At 49.0% G+C, this 20516-nt stretch overlaps 1 protein-coding gene across 5 annotated transcripts; it reads right to left on the bottom strand.

Annotated features, from left to right (window-relative positions):
* On the bottom strand, nucleotides 1-18958 carry LOC144723204 (lysosomal protective protein-like). Of its 5 annotated transcripts, none has more exons than XM_078601735.1 (15): nucleotides 18870-18958; nucleotides 17014-17212; nucleotides 9982-10093; nucleotides 9341-9391; nucleotides 9045-9131; nucleotides 7760-7915; nucleotides 6935-7026; nucleotides 6720-6804; nucleotides 6480-6568; nucleotides 5115-5208; nucleotides 4412-4536; nucleotides 2781-2856; nucleotides 1987-2076; nucleotides 1022-1123; nucleotides 1-488 (listed from the first exon to the last, which is right to left on the bottom strand). In XM_078601735.1, exons 2-15 carry the CDS (start codon nucleotides 17181-17183, stop codon nucleotides 402-404), a joined length of 1416 nt encoding a protein of 471 aa, XP_078457861.1. In that variant the 5' UTR covers nucleotides 17184-17212; nucleotides 18870-18958; the 3' UTR covers nucleotides 1-401. The 5 variants fall into 5 exon arrangements, with proteins under 5 accessions (XP_078457861.1, XP_078457863.1, XP_078457865.1 ...); XM_078601737.1 differs by having other exon boundaries at nucleotides 18832-18946; XM_078601739.1 differs by lacking the exon at nucleotides 18870-18958 and adding an exon at nucleotides 18643-18739.
* Nucleotides 18959-20516: the final 1558 nt, after the last annotated feature.

Raw genomic sequence — 20516 nt, 5'->3', positions numbered from 1 at the left:
TCCCTGTCTCATCATTTTATTTTGGCACAATGGCCAACAATGCACCCCAACACTGTCGCACTCACAACACAACATAAAAGTCACTTTAAAATGTTTGATTATTGAACAGAAGATTTTAGAAACAATAGGACTTTAAAGCCACCCCGTCACATCACCTATTTTGATCCAAAAATCTGCTGTAATTAGTTCCATAATCTGTTGTAATTAGTCCAATATATAAGAACTGAACTATACAATTACTGCTCATAACCGTATGCTCAGAACGTAAAATCTCATACCGATGCATGAACCAGAGCAAATCTGTGACTGCTACAACTAATGGGAGAAAAGCAGTAAAAATGGCACAGGAAGCCAGAAGCCAGGCCACAGAGCAGCAGGAAGCGCCGCCACCGCTCCCCCCCTCAGTAGTAGGGCTGATTGTGCAGGAAGTGGGAGAATGCAGTGAAGACCTGCAGCGGCTTGTCCTTCGGACTCATGTGGCCCGCACCCTGCCGAGCACAGCACAGGGAGGAGAAGCAACACTGGTAATGCCACACCCACAGACCACTGTCCCCAGTTACTCCAACAGTGGGAAATCACATCGTGACCTGTCCTATATGCAACCAAATAGACAAGCAAACGATGCACCTCCTTTTCTGCAAGGTCAGAACCCTCCACATGAATGATAAACGGGTTCTTGAGACATTCCATCAGTCACACTGCTTTATGAGAGTGACTTCTTCCTGCAGCACTGATTTATTAAAAGCAAACTCTGTATCGTTTTGACATGCATAGTCTCAACAGCAGAGTCAAGTTTGCTTAAAGCAATTCTGGTGAACTGCCAGATGTTTGAAGGCAAGGACCCTCTCTGAGATATGGGAGGTAACCATGTGGAGGGACAGATATGGATATGGGAAAGAGAGGCATATTCTGCTTATTTATTGTGTTACTTGTATTCTCCACAACAACACGAATTAGTACCGTGCGTTGTCTATGCAAGGTGTGCGTGTGAGGAGAGAGGATGCGTGTTTGTGAGCCTGACCCGCACGGTGAGGAAGGCGAGGTTTTGGAACTCCTTAATGAAGCCACCAATCTGGTTGCTGCCCCCATCCTTGTAGAGCCAAGGCCGCCGCTCCACGGTGACCTAAAACCACCGCCATGCACACAGCGTTCACCCATGTCGCCGTGAGTGTGAAACAGTCACCTTCATTATCTGATCATAGGAAACAACTGAAGATGTAATTATCATGACTGTTACCACTAAAATGTGCCCAAGAGCAGAATAAGACTCTATAAAACTACAGCTCACATCTTGTTTTGCAGACCAGTTTCAACAGGCCAACAATCATTACATGCAATACTGGCTGGACGATTGGCTAAAGACCATGGGGTTTTCTGTACAGTGGTTGAGCACAGGCTCAAAGGCCAAAACACATCAAGCTACCAGCAACAAACAGCACTATCAAATGTAATAAAGCAAGTAACACGTTCCTTCAAACGAGTAGGCTTATAAGAGTTTGGGCAGAGAGACAAACAGGTGGGAATTCCGAAGTGGAGCAGTGTGAGGGAAGAAGCAGCAAGATAAAAGTGATTCAACCTGCAGTGTGGCGAGTTAAGTGGTCTCGAAGTGCACCTAGCATGGCACAAGCGCCATGGTGAGTGTGTCATTGCAAACTGCAGTGTGGTGGTTGTATGGTGTGGATGAGACAGCTTGGTAGACAGTCCTCAACATGGGTGGAGGAATCAATGAGTGAAGTTCACAGGAAACGTAACCCTGGTAGTAGCGACTGATCAGTGGTGAATGTAGTGGTCAAGACCTAGAAAATAGAATCTAAACAGTGGTTAACTCTCACATTTTCTTGGCATGCGAGCGAATCAAGTGATAGCAGCAGTGAGGCTTCGCGTCCACGAGAGGGCAGCATTGTTCAACTGAGGCCCAACGCTTGTGCACAACTTGGTGCCTGGCAGCTTCAATACAACGAACGAGTCGGAGTCTCTCCGAAGCACCTTCTGCTGCAGCGACTCCACGAACCACTCCTCCCCCAGGAAGTTGCAGACCATGTCCACGTCCCCGTTGTAGAAGAGGATTCTGTATTTCTGTGAATGACACATCACAGAATCAGAACTTGTATTTAGACTGGAGGAATCCAATGAGCTATGAAGCTCTTGTTCACAGATGTCCAGTAGGGACTGGTCAGCAAGGTACAACAAAAGTAAAACAATGATAGGAGAGCAAAAAAGAGAAAGGCACTGCACCACCCTCCTTTGAAGGTTTCCTGGCTTGGTTGGGAAGTTGGGATTGTGGTCTGGGATGTGTAGACGACCTCATGGAATAATTTATTTGTCGTGACAACTTTTTTGTTGTTTTTGGTTAATGTTTATTCTTGTTTTATTTTTGTTTTATTTTGCTTGGTAGTAGGCTTTTCACTTGCTTGGCAGTGGCTGTATATGGGATTTGATCCTGATATATAATTATTTTATAGCGTTGTGAGATGCTATTAGAATGAATTACGCTATATACATTTGAATCATTATTAAATCACGAAATATAAATAACAAAAATAATAAAAACATGTTTTAATCCGGTTTTTCAAGACTAAATGCAAACATGGGCAAGGCAGCAAAACAACGAAAACAGTCCTAGACCACACCAAGACAAAACACCGTCCCTCAATCAAATGGGACATTAAAATTGCTTCAGCTGTAGAGTTCAATCAAAGTGGAAGTGTTCATTAGAAGTAAGACCAAGGCATTCTTGAGGCAGCGCATGTCTTGTCCGAGTGGCAAATAAAGAACCTCACCAGGGATCCCAGGAGCCGGAGATGCTGTTTCCGCATGTCCTCGTATTGCCACACAAAGTGACGATTCACAAAATCACTGCAGGGAGATAACCAGTCAGAGTTGTTAACGGCATCATCGTTTCTGTCAACATCACACTATGCACTCTCGTCTACCGTAGAAAGGCACTTAACGCAGTTTTGGTGTTGCCGTAGAACAGCGGTTCCCAACCTCCCTGGACCCACGGACACTGTGAATCCTCAACACCAGCGTGAACTACAGTTGCTGTCAAGGATTTTGGTGTTTGGTGAAACTAATGTTTCGTGGAGCACTCCTTACTGACTTGTGGAACGCCAGTGGCCTGTGAATCACAGGTCGGGAGCCAGACGCCTAAGTAAACACGATTACAGATTTGCAGTGGATGCAAAGGTGACATTACTTCAGAGACTAAGAAGCGCAAAGACACTTGATAAATTCAGACACCGCGCGTGGGAAGTGCGCACTTCCCTTCAACAACAGTTCTTAGCTCTTGATCACGATCAAGCACAGAAATGCCTCACACACCCATTTTCAAGATGGAATTGTTTAAATAAATGGGAGTTTTTAAAAACTCTTCAATGTGAAAAACAGGTTGAAACCCATCAGACTTGTCAGCACTTGAGCTTCCAGACAATGGGAGGCAATTTCAAAAAAGCACCGCCACGGCTTAAGGGGAGGGGGGATTGCCACGATGTGACGACAATGTAAACTCGCCCCGCCAGGGCCTGTGGACACAATGAGTCTGGGAGTGAGCGCAAAGACGCGATGAAGCGCGACCACATCCCCCGCTGCAGGCTGTGTCTCCACGCCGCATACCCACAAACCGTGTACCCGGCCACCTGCTCCCCCGTGACTCTCAGGATCAGATGCGATCTCTCACGGTTTGCACTGTTGGTTCCTGCGTCACGCATTGTCAATAACACCGCGTCTCTTCGTCGACCAATTCTCATGCTCCCAAAGGGAAAGATGTTGAACATGAAGACCGTAAACTTTGCTGCTTTCTTCAGCTTCGTTAAAAACGAATTGCATCCCTCTTGTGTTCCCCATCTACCAGGTAGAACAATGGCTCACAACTGGAAGGTTGCGCGTTCAAATCTGGTTGGGGGTTGATCAGCCCATCATCCCTCTGGGTTGATAAAAACAAGTACTATGTTGTGGGGAAGTCATCCGTGTTTTGCTTATGGGCAGACCTGTCCCTGCTATAGGAGTGAGGAAATTCCACCACTGGCTCAAGGCCATTTACATGAGATAAGCACCGTCTCATTGCTCAGTTGAGATATTTTGCAAAGCATTTTTGGATATGCTTCATTTGAAATGGCAAGGCTACCACGGTGCTGGCCATTAACAGCCACGATATGTGGCTGCCATGGTCAGAGATGGCCCTGGCCACAACAATGCACCGGTGCAGATTTACTTCAGAAGAGGAGGCTGTGACATGTAACAGGATTAGGGAAATTACTGGGCCATACAATGGCACGGTAAACATTTCACCAGCTGCCTGTCACTTGCCGGACACTGCCAAAGCGCCTAATCCACTGCTCGATTGTTCTGCGAGAAGCCCCGCCTCCACCTCCACCATGGGCCCCCGGCGTCTCCCCCGCGTCCCCCTCGTCACCTGCAGTCCTCCCAAGGCGGTAGCACTGCAGGGATGTGTAGCGCCTTCCTCACCAAGGGGCTGTTCAGGTACGAGGCCATGGTGCTGGTGTTCGTGCATGGTGAGTCGCTGTTGAGGCCTCCACGCTGCGCATTGAATTTCCACAACCGCATGCAACAAACGACAAACAACATCCCTCAAGGAAACAGGAAAATTTACTTGCAAAACGCTTAATTTGGAAACAGAGCAATCGTGAGCCCCGTTCAGCAATAACTTAGCTGGACCTTCCTAAACAAGTCAGCTACATTAGGGCTTTCTGGGAAAGCAAATGCAATAATAACGAGCAGAATGTACACTTGTGTCATGACCAAAACAAAAGCGCAAGAACACATCACACATCATCCTCTCCAACAATGCCATGGTTAGAAAGCTACACATCGATGTGCTCATGGGGGTTGGTGGCTTTTCAGTGACACGTGGCTATGGGAACTGGGACGCAATGGTGCTCAAAAACACAGCAGCAACAGTTAACACACAATTTCAACGTCACCAAATTACGAAAAACATCAACTGATATATCAAAACATCTCCTTATGCTCATATACAAAAACGTATCGGTCGTGTTTTCACCAAGGGTAATGGAGAATACAAGAGTGGAGCGTCACAGACTCGCAACGGTCCTGCGCTTGGACGCTTTGCTCTGCTCGTGATATCGGGGCCTCACCTCCATCACTCGCTGGTGGAGTCGGAGTCCGTGCTTCCTCAACACCAAGGATCGGCGAGGATCAAGTGCACCGAGCGGCTTGCTGCCATTCTGCCTGCAACGACAACGACCGCCACGGCCGTCATTGTCCCCGTCGACCACGATGACCCTGGGTCTCCCTTGAGACTTTTAAAGATGTTATTTGTAACGTGGTCCTTACCTATGTATTGATAGTTCAATTATAATGTGCAATTTTATTGAGGTACTGTGGTCTGGGACTGTTGTTGATATTGTTTTGCAGCTTTGCCCAAACTTGCATTGTTTGTAAAAACCAGCAGGAATATATATAATAGGGTTTTCCCCTTTTTTCTGGCAACAAAACACAGCAAGTTTTTTCTTGCTGTGGTTGTCCCAGCTGATGACGATTGCTTGTGTTGCGATTGAAATGTCGTGATCGATTATTTTTCTACCTACCACGTGACTTTACCGAAATAACCAAAGAGGATGGATTCCTGCAGTCACGAAAGCTTCACATCAAGGTGTTAAGATGTTAAAACACCAAACTGAAACCTTTTACAAGGAATCATGTCTGCATTAACCACAATGCTTGTGGTCAGAATGCAAACACAAAACATACTCTGATAATATATGCATTGTCCTTGAAACTGATTGGTCCACGCCAGAAAAAAGGGGAAAAACCTGTTATCATATTTTGGTACTAGCAAAGGAGGTCCCATGAAATATATATATACTTTTTCCTATACAGTACTTTGCACTCCTATAGGTTTTTGTATTGTTCGTTTCTGTAACTTCTGACCCACCCCTACTGGGCATCTATGAAAAAGAGCTTCATAGCTCCTCAGATTCCTCCAGTCGAAATAAAGATTCTGATTCTCCCAGTTGTTCGCAATCTTCCCATTAGCAACAACACCACATGCTGAGCGGTGGAGCGAGCAATGGGAAGGTTGACGTTAAAATCTTCGTTGGGGTTGATGCAGCTCATCGTCTCTCCTTCCAGGCTGTATAAAACGAGGAGCACTTTGTGGGGAAGTCAACACTCCTACCATGGGAATGTTGAATTTCCACCACTGGCTCAGGGCTCGAAACAGAAGATGAGCACTGCCTCAGCGCTCATTTGAGCAGAATGTCACTTTGATTTTGAATCCTCACAAGTGCGGTCGCCCTGGTGGCGGCTTCACGTGGTTGGGTTAACACTTCGCAAAATGGGTCATAGCAGGCACAGCCGGAATCAAACCCAGTGAGAAACCAAGGGGCAGCGTGGCGGAGGTCTACCGCTCTGCTTCCGCGAGAGCAAGCGGCGGATTGGCGGTACGCAGATGTTTACTGCACGACATCGGAATCCGTCGGTGCGCGCCTGCAGCTGACCTGGGAGCTCGGACTCCGCCCGCACATGGTGCGTACAGGTTGTAGGGGTCCAGGCCCCCCTGGAAGATGTGGCGAGCCGCCTGCTGTACCTGTAAGGGAGGCAAAGACCATCACACACCGGTGTCAAAATCAACACACGGCCGTAGCTGACATTAACACAAAGCCACAGCTTTGCCTGCACATAACGACAGATACGCGTTGGTACTCGGTGCACGCACACTCCCTTGTGCAATGCTGTACCGCATCGTTGCACTGCTTGCTCTTGGAAGAAGAGAAGTCGCACTTGCCTTGGGAGCAGCAGTACTGCTGCAAGAGGGCCCACAGGCTGCAGGGCGGCACCGAGGGGGTGGCGAGAGAGGGATGGCACCAGACAGGACCGTGAGCTCAGTTGTGAGCGATTCACAGAAGAAACAAAGAAATGTTCAGTACACATGACACATTGATGCATCACTTACTCTGCTCCAAAGATGCCGTGGTAGTAAGCAAAGTAGATGGCAGAGTTGTCATTCATAGCAATGCTGCTCAGTCCATTCCCAATTGCCAGTCCCTGGATAAAGCACACACGACTCATAGAGCAAATATGTCTCATGTTTATTTCTTACTAGCTTTACTACACGGCTTCGCCGGGACTTGGATTCACGACGCCCGGCCGCCTTTGTCTCCCCAGTGGTGATGTTCACACACCACACCAGGCACTCGTTTGAGGCTGAGTCGACCTAGGGGAGGCCCAGGACCGGTTCAAATAATCATCACCGTTGGTGGCCGTGAGCGGGAATCGAACTCGGGTCGCCGGGTTCGTAGCGCAGCACGCTAACCACTACACCACAATGCGTTACGCTTCCACGTGCGCGGGTCACGTGACAGATGTGACGTCACAGCTCACTTGCCGTGCAAAAATATATGCATTATTGAGCCCCCCCCCCCCCCAAAAAAATACTAAAGTCTATTTTTATAATTTTTGCATGGTGTACAGTCTGAAAAGTACCCACATGGCAAATTTCAAGTTTGTTGCATGACGGGAAGTACGTTCAATATTTTGAACAAACACACATAATCACAAATTTCCCTTTTATATATATAGATTTTTCATATTCAATCATTCTCACCATTTCTCTTAAAATGAATGGAGTTGCTAGCCAACATAGCACGTGTTGCTTTATACTTCCGCTTTCCTATTACCCCCACAGGGAAGTTACAGCTCGGCCTCAAATCCCCCAGACTCCTTGCATCACGTGCCCCTTGCCCTGTGCCCTCCGACCCCAGCATGTGCACGTCCTCACCTTGAGGTTGATGCTGGGATCCTCCATGACGCGCACGGCGAGGGTGGGCAGGTAGAAGCCCGCGTAGCTCTCCCCCGTCAGGTACAAGTCGTGTTTGCTCCACTCCGGGAACTTTGCAAAGAAGCTCTTCAGCGCCAGGTAGTTGTCCATGGACACCTGTGAGCGGGGAGCAGAGGAGGACGCCAATGCAGGACGAGAGCTGTGGGAAGTGCTCACAAAGAGCAGAGCCAACGAGTGAGGCCAGCCTTGGCATCTGGGCGACACCGACTCTTACTGCGTTGACGATGAGTGACGTAAGGTTTGGGAAGATGGCCACTGTTTGGCCGTGCCCGCTTCTTACTCCTCATTGTGTTGAGAAGGTTGAGCACTTAATGACGTCGCCATCTCACCAAACACTTTCCCCAATCCATTCCTTTACCTCCCCATGATTTCGATGTTAATACATTTTTCCCCCATTTTCCTTTTGTTTTGCTCTCCCGAATCTCTGGCCCTGTCCCTTGTCTGCCCTCTTCTTCATGCTGCCTGGTGCTCATTGAATTTGGCTCCCGGTGTTTGTCCCGGATCTCAATTGGCATGGCAGCTTCGGATCTTGTCAGCACCGGAAGTCATCGGCATTGAGATTCTGGATTTGTTCGTCCCTGGACATTGTTGGTGCCAGGTCGCTGGACATTATAGATGCTGGGTCCTTGATCCGCGATGCCTCGTTCACAACGTGTAGGTGGTCTCGTGTCTGCTCTGGGTGCTGTCTTCATCTCAGTCTTGCTGCCAAATCTATGGATCCGACCATCTGCGCTGGTTCTGGCCACTTTAGCCTGGTACTTTCCCTGGCCTTGATTCACCTCATTTTTGTACAGCATCTTGCAGTTTGGTAGCACTGACACATTGAGTTCATTAATATTACAATTGTTTATCTCAGATAGCCTCACCGAGTCTCAACACTCTTGAGTCTTAAGGAGGGTCCTGCCAAGTTTTAAAGGGGGTGATGTTTGCAATGTACTGTATTTCCCAATTAATGTTCGAGTAGTTTTTCAATTTGGCCAATTTCGAGTATGACACCAATGCAAAATGGCCGACTCATCCTCGACTGATGTCTAAGGAACTTTAACATCCCATGTGACGTATACTGCGCACAGTCACTTGTTCATAAACTTGTAGTATTAACCAGGGTAGCCTTTTGGATTAAAACCACTGGGCTGTGTCACCGCCATGATGCAGCGTTGATAACGAGCAATGCACGATGACGTAAAATGTTGACGTTCGGTATTGAGATTGAGTGGGACAGGACCTGGTCATCGCCGGTCGTGTAGTTCTTGTCGGCCGAGTAGGAGAAGCCCACTCCGGCTGGGGCCTCAAGGTAGAGCACGCTGGAGATCTGGGCAAAGGGGACGAGGGAAGCGGGAAGAGGATGCGGTGATGCAAGGTGAACACAAGTCATGGAGAAATCAATTGGCTCATTTGAAGACTGCTCTATGATCAAGTGCTCCATGTACTTGATGTTATTGTGAAACTTGATGTTGAGTTAGGGTTTCGTGCCCTGGCTCTGGCGAATGCACTGTGGGCATGGTAAAGCGTTGTACTCGCCATGTTCCAGGAGTATGGGTTGTATTCGAGGTGGATTCCATCTGACTGCACCTGGGAAAATAAAGACATTTATTTGCCGACAGGATTTTTAACTTATATATTTATCCCGTACATTTTACAATTGTAAACTATTATATTATTAGAAACACACACCTACCCTGTACAGAGTATATATGATTATAGCTGAATCTAATTTTCCGTTCAAGTGCGAAAGCTTGGTGAAGAAAGGCTCCACACACAGCCAAAACGTGGAAAACTGCACTTGCATTACAGGTGGATGTGAGAAATGCAGGTGTAAAGATTCCTTTGTTGTTAATGGCCAGTAAAACACATTCTACCTCATGTAAAACATGTGTGGTGCAGCATTGGCTCAGGCCTACTGGAATACTGCACTCAGTACACACAGCGTTGGCTGCATCCACAGCGCCTCCAATGGCTGCCAAGATGACGCAACCCCAATACGTATGCATGTAATTCCCCAATACGTATGCATGTAATTCCCCAATACATATGCATGTAATTCCCCAAGCACTGACTGCTACACTTGCAATGCGACGCTTGCATCGCGAGCATACACATCCATTCGAGTGATTTCTCCCCGGCGGTGGCCGTGCAGGTCGGTGCGAGTGTGTAGGCCTCACGAGGTAGGGCCCGTTCTCTGTGATGAGCCCCTCCAGGGAGCTGCAGCCGGGGCCCCCGTTCATCCACAGCACGAGGGGGTCCTTGGAGGGGTTACCCTGAGACTCCACAAACCTGGCACACGCATGGCAAAGTGGTGTCAGTACCCAACGACAGACATGGCATCACACTCCACCTTCTACTGCCTCTGGCGTTACTGGTGACTAATACCCTCGTCTGTCTACACAAGAGTGTACTTATCATCAGAATTACATTTCACTTTGCTGAACTCAATTGTATGTACTATCAACGCTTTGAAAAGCAATTTGTCCAAGCCAATCTTAATTTTAGAACTTTCGTGACTGCAGGAATTATTATTAGTTTCTTTCGGTTAAGTCACGTCTAAAGATAAAATAATAAATTAAATTAAATAATAGAATACAACGTTTCGATTGCAACACAAGCAATCATCATCAGGTATAATGAAATAGCGACATAAAATCTAACCAGAAAACTATAGACAGACATATTAGCAGACAGATATCACCAAGATACATAGAGAGAGCAACACAGGTAACAGATCTTTAGACGCGACTTAACCGAAAGAAACAAATAATATTGTCCAAGCCAATTTCCATTACAGAATTTTTAAAAATGTAATTTATGTTTGTGCAGTAGTTTTTATGTCTTCTGTAATGCGTTTTGTATTTATTATTGCTCTGATTTATATTTGTTTCATTGTGACACTCTATGTTATATTGCTTTTGACATATTGGTACCCCAGGCCACTCTTGCAAATGAGGCTTCCCTTCACTTGCATTCTCCCCTGGTGAAAAAAAACATTTAAAATGTGAACTAATTGGCTTTGCTATTTGCTTCGTAATAAGCAAAGGTAGTTATGATGATAGTGTGGTGTCCTGGCACCGTAGTGCAGGTGCAGGTGAATGAGTGATTGCTACTCACTCACCAGTAGTGCAGGTGAATGAGTGATTGCTACTCACTCACCAGTGGTGCAGGTGAATGAGTGATTGACACTCGCTCACCAGTGGTGCAGGTGAATGAGTGATTGACACTCACTACCAGTAGTGCAGGTGAATGAGTGATTGACACTCACTCACCAGTAGTGCAGGTGAATGAGTGATTGACACTCACTACCAGTGGTGCAGGTGAATGAGTGATTGCCACTCACTACCAGTAGTGCAGGTGAATGAGTGATTGACACTCACTACCAGTAGTGCAGGTGAATGAGTGATTGACACTCACTACCAGTAGTGCAGGTGAATGAGTGATTGACACTCGCTCACCAGTAGTGCAGGTGAATGAGTGATTGACACTCGCTCACCAGTGGTGCAGGTGAATGAGTGATTGACACTCACTACCAGTAGTGCAGGTGAATGAGTGATTGACACTCACTCACCAGTGGTGCAGGTGAATGAGTGATTGACACTCGCTCACCAGTAGTGCAGGTGAATGAGTGATTGACACTCACTCACCAGTAGTGCAGGTGAATGAGTGATTGACACTCACTCACCAGTAGTGCAGGTGAATGAGTGATTGACACTCACTACCAGTAGTGCAGGTGAATGAGTGATTGACACTCGCTCACCAGTAGTGCAGGTGAATGAGTGATTGACACTCACTACCAGTAGTGCAGGTGAATGAGTGATTGACACTCGCTCACCAGTAGTGCAGGTGAATGAGTGATTGACACTCGCTCACCAGTGGTGCAGGTGAATGAGTGATTGACACTCACTACCAGTAGTGCAGGTGAATGAGTGATTGACACTCACTCACCAGTGGTGCAGGTGAATGAGTGATTGACACTCGCTCACCAGTAGTGCAGGTGAATGAGTGATTGACACTCGCTCACCAGTGGTGCAGGTGAATGAGTGATTGACACTCACTACCAGTAGTGCAGGTGAATGAGTGATTGACACTCGCTCACCAGTGGTGCAGGTGAATGAGTGATTGACACTCACTACCAGTGGTGCAGGTGAATGAGTGATTGACACTCACTCACCAGTAGTGCAGGTGAATGAGTGATTGACACTCACTCACCAGTAGTGCAGGTGAATGAGTGATTGACACTCACTCACCAGTGGTGCAGGTGAATGAGTGATTGACACTCACTCACCAGTGGTGCAGGTGAATGAGTGATTGACACTCGCTACCAGTAGTGCAGGTGAATGAGTGATTGCCACTCGCTACCAGTAGTGCAGGTGAATGAGTGATTGACACTCGCTACCAGTAGTGCAGGTGAATGAGTGATTGCCACTCGCTCACCAGTGGTGCAGGTGAATGAGTGATTGCCACTCACTCACCAGTAGTGCAGGTGAATGAGTGATTGACACTCGCTCACCAGTAGTGCAGGTGAATGAGTGATTGACACTCACTCACCAGTAGTGCAGGTGAATGAGTGATTGACACTCGCTCACCAGTAGTGCAGGTGAATGAGTGATTGACACTCGCTCACCAGTGGTGCAGGTGAATGAGTGATTGACACTCACTCACCAGTGGTGCAGGTGAATGAGTGATTGACACTCACTCACCAGTAGTGCAGGTGAATGAGTGATTGACACTCACTCACCAGTGGTGCAGGTGAATGAGTGATTGACACTCACTCACCAGTAGTGCAGGTGAATGAGTGATTGACACTCGCTCACCAGTAGTGCAGGTGAATGAGTGATTGACACTCACTCACCAGTGGTGCAGGTGAATGAGTGATTGACACTCACTCACCAGTGGTGCAGGTGAATGAGTGATTGACACTCACTCACCAGTAGTGCAGGTGAATGAGTGATTGACACTCGCTCACCAGTGGTGCAGGTGAATGAGTGATTGACACTCACTCACCAGTGGTGCAGGTGAATGAGTGATTGACACTCACTCACCAGTAGTGCAGGTGAATGAGTGATTGACACTCACTCACCAGTGGTGCAGGTGAATGAGTGATTGACACTCACTCACCAGTGGTGCAGGTGAATGAGTGATTGACACTCACTCACCAGTAGTGCAGGTGAATGAGTGATTGACACTCGCTCACCAGTGGTGCAGGTGAATGAGTGATTGACACTCGCTCACCAGTGGTGCAGGTGAATGAGTGATTGACACTCACTCACCAGTGGTGCAGGTGAATGAGTGATTGACACTCACTCACCAGTAGTGCAGGTGAATGAGTGATTGACACTCGCTCACCAGTGGTGCAGGTGAATGAGTGATTGACACTCGCTCACCAGTGGTGCAGGTGAATGAGTGATTGACACTCACTCACCAGTGGTGCAGGTGAATGAGTGATTGACACTCACTCACCAGTGGTGCAGGTGAATGAGTGATTGACACTCACTACCAGTGGTGCAGGTGAATGAGTGATTGACACTCACTCACCAGTAGTGCAGGTGAATGAGTGATTGACACTCACTACCAGTGGTGCAGGTGAATGAGTGATTGACACTCACTACCAGTGGTGCAGGTGAATGAGTGATTGACACTCACTCACCAGTGGTGCAGGTGAATGAGTGATTGCTACTCACCAGTAGTGCAGGTGAATGAGTGATTGCCACTCACCAGTAGTGCAGGTGAATGAGTGATTGCCACTCACCAGTAGTGCAGGTGAATGAGTGATTGCCACTCACCAGTAGTGCAGGTGAATGAGTGATTGACACTCACTACCAGTGGTGCAGGTGAATGAGTGATTGACACTCACTACCAGTGGTGCAGGTGAATGAGTGATTGACACTCACTCACCAGTGGTGCAGGTGAATGAGTGATTGCTACTCACCAGTAGTGCAGGTGAATGAGTGATTGCCACTCACCAGTAGTGCAGGTGAATGAGTGATTGCCACTCACCAGTAGTGCAGGTGAATGAGTGATTGCTACTCACCAGTAGTGCAGGTGAATGAGTGATTGCCACTCACCAGTAGTGCAGGTGAATGAGTGATTGCCACTCACCAGTAGTGCAGGTGAATGAGTGATTGCCACTCACCAGTAGTGCAGGTGAATGAGTGATTGACACTCGCTCACCAGTGGTGCAGGTGAATGAGTGATTGACACTCACTCACCAGTGGTGCAGGTGAATGAGTGATTGCCACTCACTCACCAGTGGTGCAGGTGAATGAGTGATTGCCACTCACTCACCAGTGGTGCAGGTGAATGAGTGATTGACACTCACTCACCAGTGGTGCAGGTGAATGAGTGATTGCCACTCACTCACCAGTAGTGCAGGTGAATGAGTGATTGCCACTCACCAGTAGTGCAGGTGAATGAGTGATTGCTACTCACCAGTAGTGCAGGTGAATGAGTGATTGCCACTCACCAGTAGTGCAGGTGAATGAGTGATTGCCACTCACCAGTAGTGCAGGTGAATGAGTGATTGCTACTCACCAGTAGTGCAGGTGAATGAGTGATTGCCACTCACCAGTAGTGCAGGTGAATGAGTGATTGCCACTCACCAGTAGTGCAGGTGAATGAGTGATTGCCACTCACCAGTAGTGCAGGTGAATGAGTGATTGACACTCACTCACCAGTAGTGCAGGTGAATGAGTGATTGACACTCACTCACCAGTAATGCAGGTGAATGAGTGATTGACACTCACTCACCAGTAGTGCAGGTGAATGAGTGATTGACACTCACTCACCAGTGGTGCAGGTGAATGAGTGATTGACACTCGCTCACCAGTGGTGCAGGTGAATGAGTGATTGACACTCGCTCACCAGTGGTGCAGGTGAATGAGTGATTGACACTCACTCACCAGTGGTGCAGGTGAATGAGTGATTGACACTCACTCACCAGTGGTGCAGGTGAATGAGTGATTGACACTCACTAACCAGTGGTGCAGGTGAATGAGTGATTGACACTCACTCACCAGTAGTGCAGGTGAATGAGTGATTGACACTCACTACCAGTAGTGCAGGTGAATGAGTGATTGACACTCACTCACCAGTAGTGCAGGTGAATGAGTGATTGACACTCACTCACCAGTAGTGCAGGTGAATGAGTGATTGACACTCGCTCACCAGTAGTGCAGGTGAATGAGTGATTGACACTCACTAACCAGTGGTGCAGGTGAATGAGTGATTGACACTCACTAACCAGTGGTGCAGGTGAATGAGTGATTGACACTCACTACCAGTAGTGCAGGTGAATGAGTGATTGACACTCACTCACCAGTAGTGCAGGTGAATGAGTGATTGACACTCACTCACCAGTAGTGCAGGTGAATGAGTGATTGACACTCGCTCACCAGTGGTGCAGGTGAATGAGTGATTGACACTCGCTCACCAGTGGTGCAGGTGAATGAGTGATTGACACTCACTCACCAGTGGTGCAGGTGAATGAGTGATTGACACTCGCTCACCAGTAGTGCAGGTGAATGAGTGATTGACACTCGCTCACCAGTGGTGCAGGTGAATGAGTGATTGACACTCACTCACCAGTAGTGCAGGTGAATGAGTGATTGACACTCGCTCACCAGTGGTGCAGGTGAATGAGTGATTGACACTCGCTCACCAGTGGTGCAGGTGAATGAGTGATTGACACTCACTCACCAGTGGTGCAGGTGAATGAGTGATTGACACTCACTCACCAGTAGTGCAGGTGAATGAGTGATTGACACTCACTCACCAGTGGTGCAGGTGAATGAGTGATTGACACTCACTACCAGTAGTGCAGGTGAATGAGTGATTGACACTCGCTCACCAGTGGTGCAGGTGAATGAGTGATTGACACTCGCTCACCAGTGGTGCAGGTGAATGAGTGATTGACACTCGCTCACCAGTGGTGCAGGTGAATGAGTGATTGACACTCACTCACCAGTGGTGCAGGTGAATGAGTGATTGACACTCACTCACCAGTAGTGCAGGTGAATGAGTGATTGACACTCACTCACCAGTGGTGCAGGTGAATGAGTGATTGACACTCACTCACCAGTAGTGCAGGTGAATGAGTGATTGACACTCACTCACCAGTAGTGCAGGTGAATGAGTGATTGACACTCGCTCACCAGTGGTGCAGGTGAATGAGTGATTGACACTCGCTCACCAGTGGTGCAGGTGAATGAGTGATTGACACTCACTCACCAGTGGTGCAGGTGAATGAGTGATTGACACTCGCTCACCAGTAGTGCAGGTGAATGAGTGATTGACACTCGCTCACCAGTGGTGCAGGTGAATGAGTGATTGACACTCACTCACCAGTAGTGCAGGTGAATGAGTGATTGACACTCGCTCACCAGTGGTGCAGGTGAATGAGTGATTGACACTCGCTCACCAGTGGTGCAGGTGAATGAGTGATTGACACTCACTCACCAGTGGTGCAGGTGAATGAGTGATTGACACTCGCTCACCAGTAGTGCAGGTGAATGAGTGATTGACACTCGCTCACCAGTGGTGCAGGTGAATGAGTGATTGACACTCGCTCACCAGTGGTGCAGGTGAATGAGTGATTGACACTCACTCACCAGTGGTGCAGGTGAATGAGTGATTGACACTCACTCACCAGTAGTGCAGGTGAATGAGTGATTGACACTCACTACCAGTGGTGCAGGTGAATGAGTGATTGACACTCACTCACCAGTAGTGCAGGTGAATGAGTGATTGACACTCGCTACCAGTAGTGCAGGTGAATGAGTGATTGACACTCACTCACCAGTAGTGCAGGTGAATGAGTGATTGACACTCACTCACCAGTAGTGCAGGTGAATGAGTGATTGACACTCACTCACCAGTAGTGCAGGTGAATGAGTGATTGACACTCACTCACCAGTAGTGCAGGTGAATGAGTGATTGACACTCACTCACCAGTAGTGCAGGTGAATGAGTGATTGACACTCACTCACCAGTAGTGCAGGTGAATGAGTGATTGACACTCACTACCAGTAGTGCAGGTGAATGAGTGATTGACACTCACTCACCAGTAGTGCAGGTGAATGAGTGATTGACACTCACTACCAGTAGTGCAGGTGAATGAGTGATTGCCACTCGCTCACCAGTAGTGCAGGTGAATGAGTGATTGACACTCACTCACCAGTAGTGCAGGTGAATGAGTGATTGCCACTCACCAGTAGTGCAGGCGCTTGGTGCCGGACGCGTCGAGGTAGCCCGAGTAGTGGCGGAAGGCCGGCTGCTTGGCCAGGCCGGGCAGGTAGGAGATCTCATCCTCCACAGGCGCCGCCAGCACCAGCACGCCCGCACTGGCCCCCAGCAGCAGCAGCAGCAGCATCATCGTCATCGCCTCGCCAGCCGAGTCCCAGTGTCACCCTGCGGGCAGTTTCACAGTTTGGCGAGCACGCTTACAGCACCAGCAGCTATAGCCCTTCTCGCGCAGTTCCTGTACAAATATCGTAGCGCCTTTGATAGACGTTTTAAGGCGTGGGCTGTTCGCGAGCATCTTTAAGGGCCGACACGGCACGGGGGGGGGGGGGTAGCAAACTCCACATCCAGCCTCCTTTGTCTCCCCAGTGCTGATGTGAACACGCTGCACTAAGTAGTCCTCATTTAAGGCTGAGTCGACCTCGAGGAGGGCTGGGTCTGGTTCAGATATTGATCAGCAATTTTGGCTGTGAGCGGGAATCAAACTCGGACGACCAGGTTTGTAGCACAGTGACCACCGCGCCACCGATCCACATTTGCGTGACTCCACGCACAGAATGGGAACCTTGTCACAGACCCGGCCCGCGTCCACTGCCCGATGCATCTGTCGGGGTTCGCACGGAGCTGCACTCTGTACCAGGCGCACGATGAGGGTGACACGCAGCGCGAGAAGACGACGAGGGTGGGTGGACGAGTGGAGCAGCAAGAGAGGCGAAAGGCGACAGAGCGAGTGGGGAGAGGGGACACGGCGGCGGTGGGACACGCGGCGCAGATGCAGGAAGCTGCGCCGCAAACCGCACGGGACTTTCCGAAGCATCGCGACTTCCTCTTCGTGTGTGCAACATATCAAGGGCGACTTTCACCCCACCATACAACACTGCAACACACACCACCACCATACAACACTGCAACACACCACCACCACCATACAACACTGCAACAACACACACCACCACCATACAACACTGCAACAACACACACCACCACCATACAACACTGCAACAACACACACCACCACCATACAACACTGCAACAACACACACCACCACCATACAACACTGCAACAACACACACCACCACCATACAACACTGCAACAACACACACCACCACCATACAACACTGCAACACACACCACCACCATACAACACGGCAACAACACACACCACCACCATACAACACGGCAACAACACACACCACCACCATACAACACTGCAACAACACACACCACCACCATACAACACTGCAACAACACACACCACCACCATACAACACTGCAACAACACACACCACCACCATACAACACTGCAACAACACACCACCACCATACAACACTGCAACAACACCACCACCACCATACAACACTGCAACAACACACACCACCACCATACAACACTGCAACAACACACACCACCACCATACAACACTGCAACAACACACACCACCACCATACAACACTGCAACAACACACACCACCACCATACAACACTGCAACAACACACACAACCACCACCATACAACACTGCAACAACACACCACCACCATACAATACTGCAACAACCACACTACGAGACCCCCCCCCCACACACGTGACACACACCGCGACAAAGCTCCCCCCTATAGCCACAACATGCTGCTGGGCTAAGTGCTGCTAGCCAGCATCTATGAAGGCCGTCCGGCTGCCACCACGCCCGGCGTAGACAGCCGCAGGAGGAGGAGACACCGGCCAGTCTCCCCGAGTCGCCGGTACAACACGAGTCGCGGCCGCCTGCCTCACAGCGGAGCCAACCTCCGAGTGGGGGGCTCCTAGTAGGGGGCTCCTCCTACCCAGCGGCTTGAACCTTCAGCGGCTCCCTGCTGATGGGTCACCACCACGTGCCGCTGCCACCGTCGCTTCCTGTTCTCGTCACGTGCACATCGAGTCACGCGCTCGGCGCGCGCCACGTGATTTCAAGGTCACCACCAGCTGCGACGTGAAACACGTGTCAATAACACAGCTGCAGTCCCTTTCAACGTTTAGAATAGGCGACGTTTCGGGCAATGACCCTTCTCCACAGCACATGGAGGCCAGAGATGTAGAGTAAACTGTTAAGGTTACTGTTATTGACAGTTCTGATATTCAGGTGCAAACGGAGACACGTGGACAACACGTGGGGTTGATGGAAATATCAAAGGCCATGCTCGCCCCAAGCCACGTGCGACTTGCATGGCACTATTACAGTTCGGAATAAGGGGCCGTCCATTTAGTACGGACGCATGGAGGGGGTTAACCCAAATGCGTGGCTTGCGTATGGGGGTCTACTGACAACGTACGCATAGGAAACGGGGGGGAGGGGGGGGGGTGAAGCTTCGATAACAATTAGTCGACATTGGCCTTCAATTGAGTTAGTCCGGCGGTGAACTATCCGTTTGCTTAAACACGTCAATATTATTCATCCTTGATCGTTTCTGCGTCAATAAAATATCGGCCGTTCTATAGGATTCGGGGGTGGGGGGGTCAAGCGTACGTACGCAGGTGGGGGGGGGGGGTGTAAAAAATACAGGGAGGGGGGAGGGGTCAAGTTTTGACAGATTTTTGCGTACCTACTAAATGGATGGCCCCTAATAGGCGCTTCCTAACAGCACTCGCCCCAACAGTTTGTATGGGCGCTATGGGGGATCTTTGGTTCTATAAATGCTCGCTTGTTAGTCATCATTACACGCGCCTTTGTCCAGCTTACGGTTCAGCAATCGTGAAAGCCATCAAAGGGGTGACAGGCGTGCGGTAATAATGAATGCCTTTAACCCGCCATTCAAGTGGCCGGCAAAGGCCGACAGTAAAATCATCTGGTTTCTTTTTTTCTCAAAGGCAGACGGAGACGCAATCGCGTGAGCTTGGAGGTGCCGAGAGAATGGGTTGACAGACCACGTTTTAGATGACAAACCACGCATACATAACAGAAACAAATAATTAGCTTCGTTGTGGAGAATATAAATATCAACATAAATAAGCTGACAATATGCCTACTTCGCAAAGGTCATTCTACATTAAAAAATAACTCGTCCCATCGGCCGCAAGGTCCTCTGTTAATGCATCATTTCCGCAGTATGGGTTCAACACCAACCTACGGGCCGCTTTTGACATGTAGGGTCTCATCAGCAGGGCCAGGCTTGCGTGAACCAATGCAGGTGAACTGCCAGAGGACCGGGAACTAAACAGACATGGTCCTTTGCCCATGGTCCACTGATTGGAGAGAACGTACGCTGGTAAAAGACATCTGTAACTGTCAAGAAACGCAAGTGAACTTGATCAGTACACGTCCCTGGAAGGGATGACGACTGACGGTCAACAATAATGACAGTGGCAGCCAAGGGATGGAACGCATCCTAGAGAGAGAGGGATAATGCCCACGAAGGAGATGGAGCAATTCAATTGTGTGCAAGGGGCTCTGTGGATTGGTGCATCGGAGGATCGTGAGGGTTGGTGACATTTTG

This window comes from Lampetra planeri, chromosome 17 (genome assembly GCF_965212315.1).
Source record: "Lampetra planeri chromosome 17, kcLamPlan1.2.h2, whole genome shotgun sequence".
Taxonomy (NCBI): domain Eukaryota; kingdom Metazoa; phylum Chordata; class Hyperoartia; order Petromyzontiformes; family Petromyzontidae; genus Lampetra; species Lampetra planeri.
Note: the sequence above shows the minus strand (reverse complement) of the source record. Positions and strands in the feature narration are given on the sequence as shown.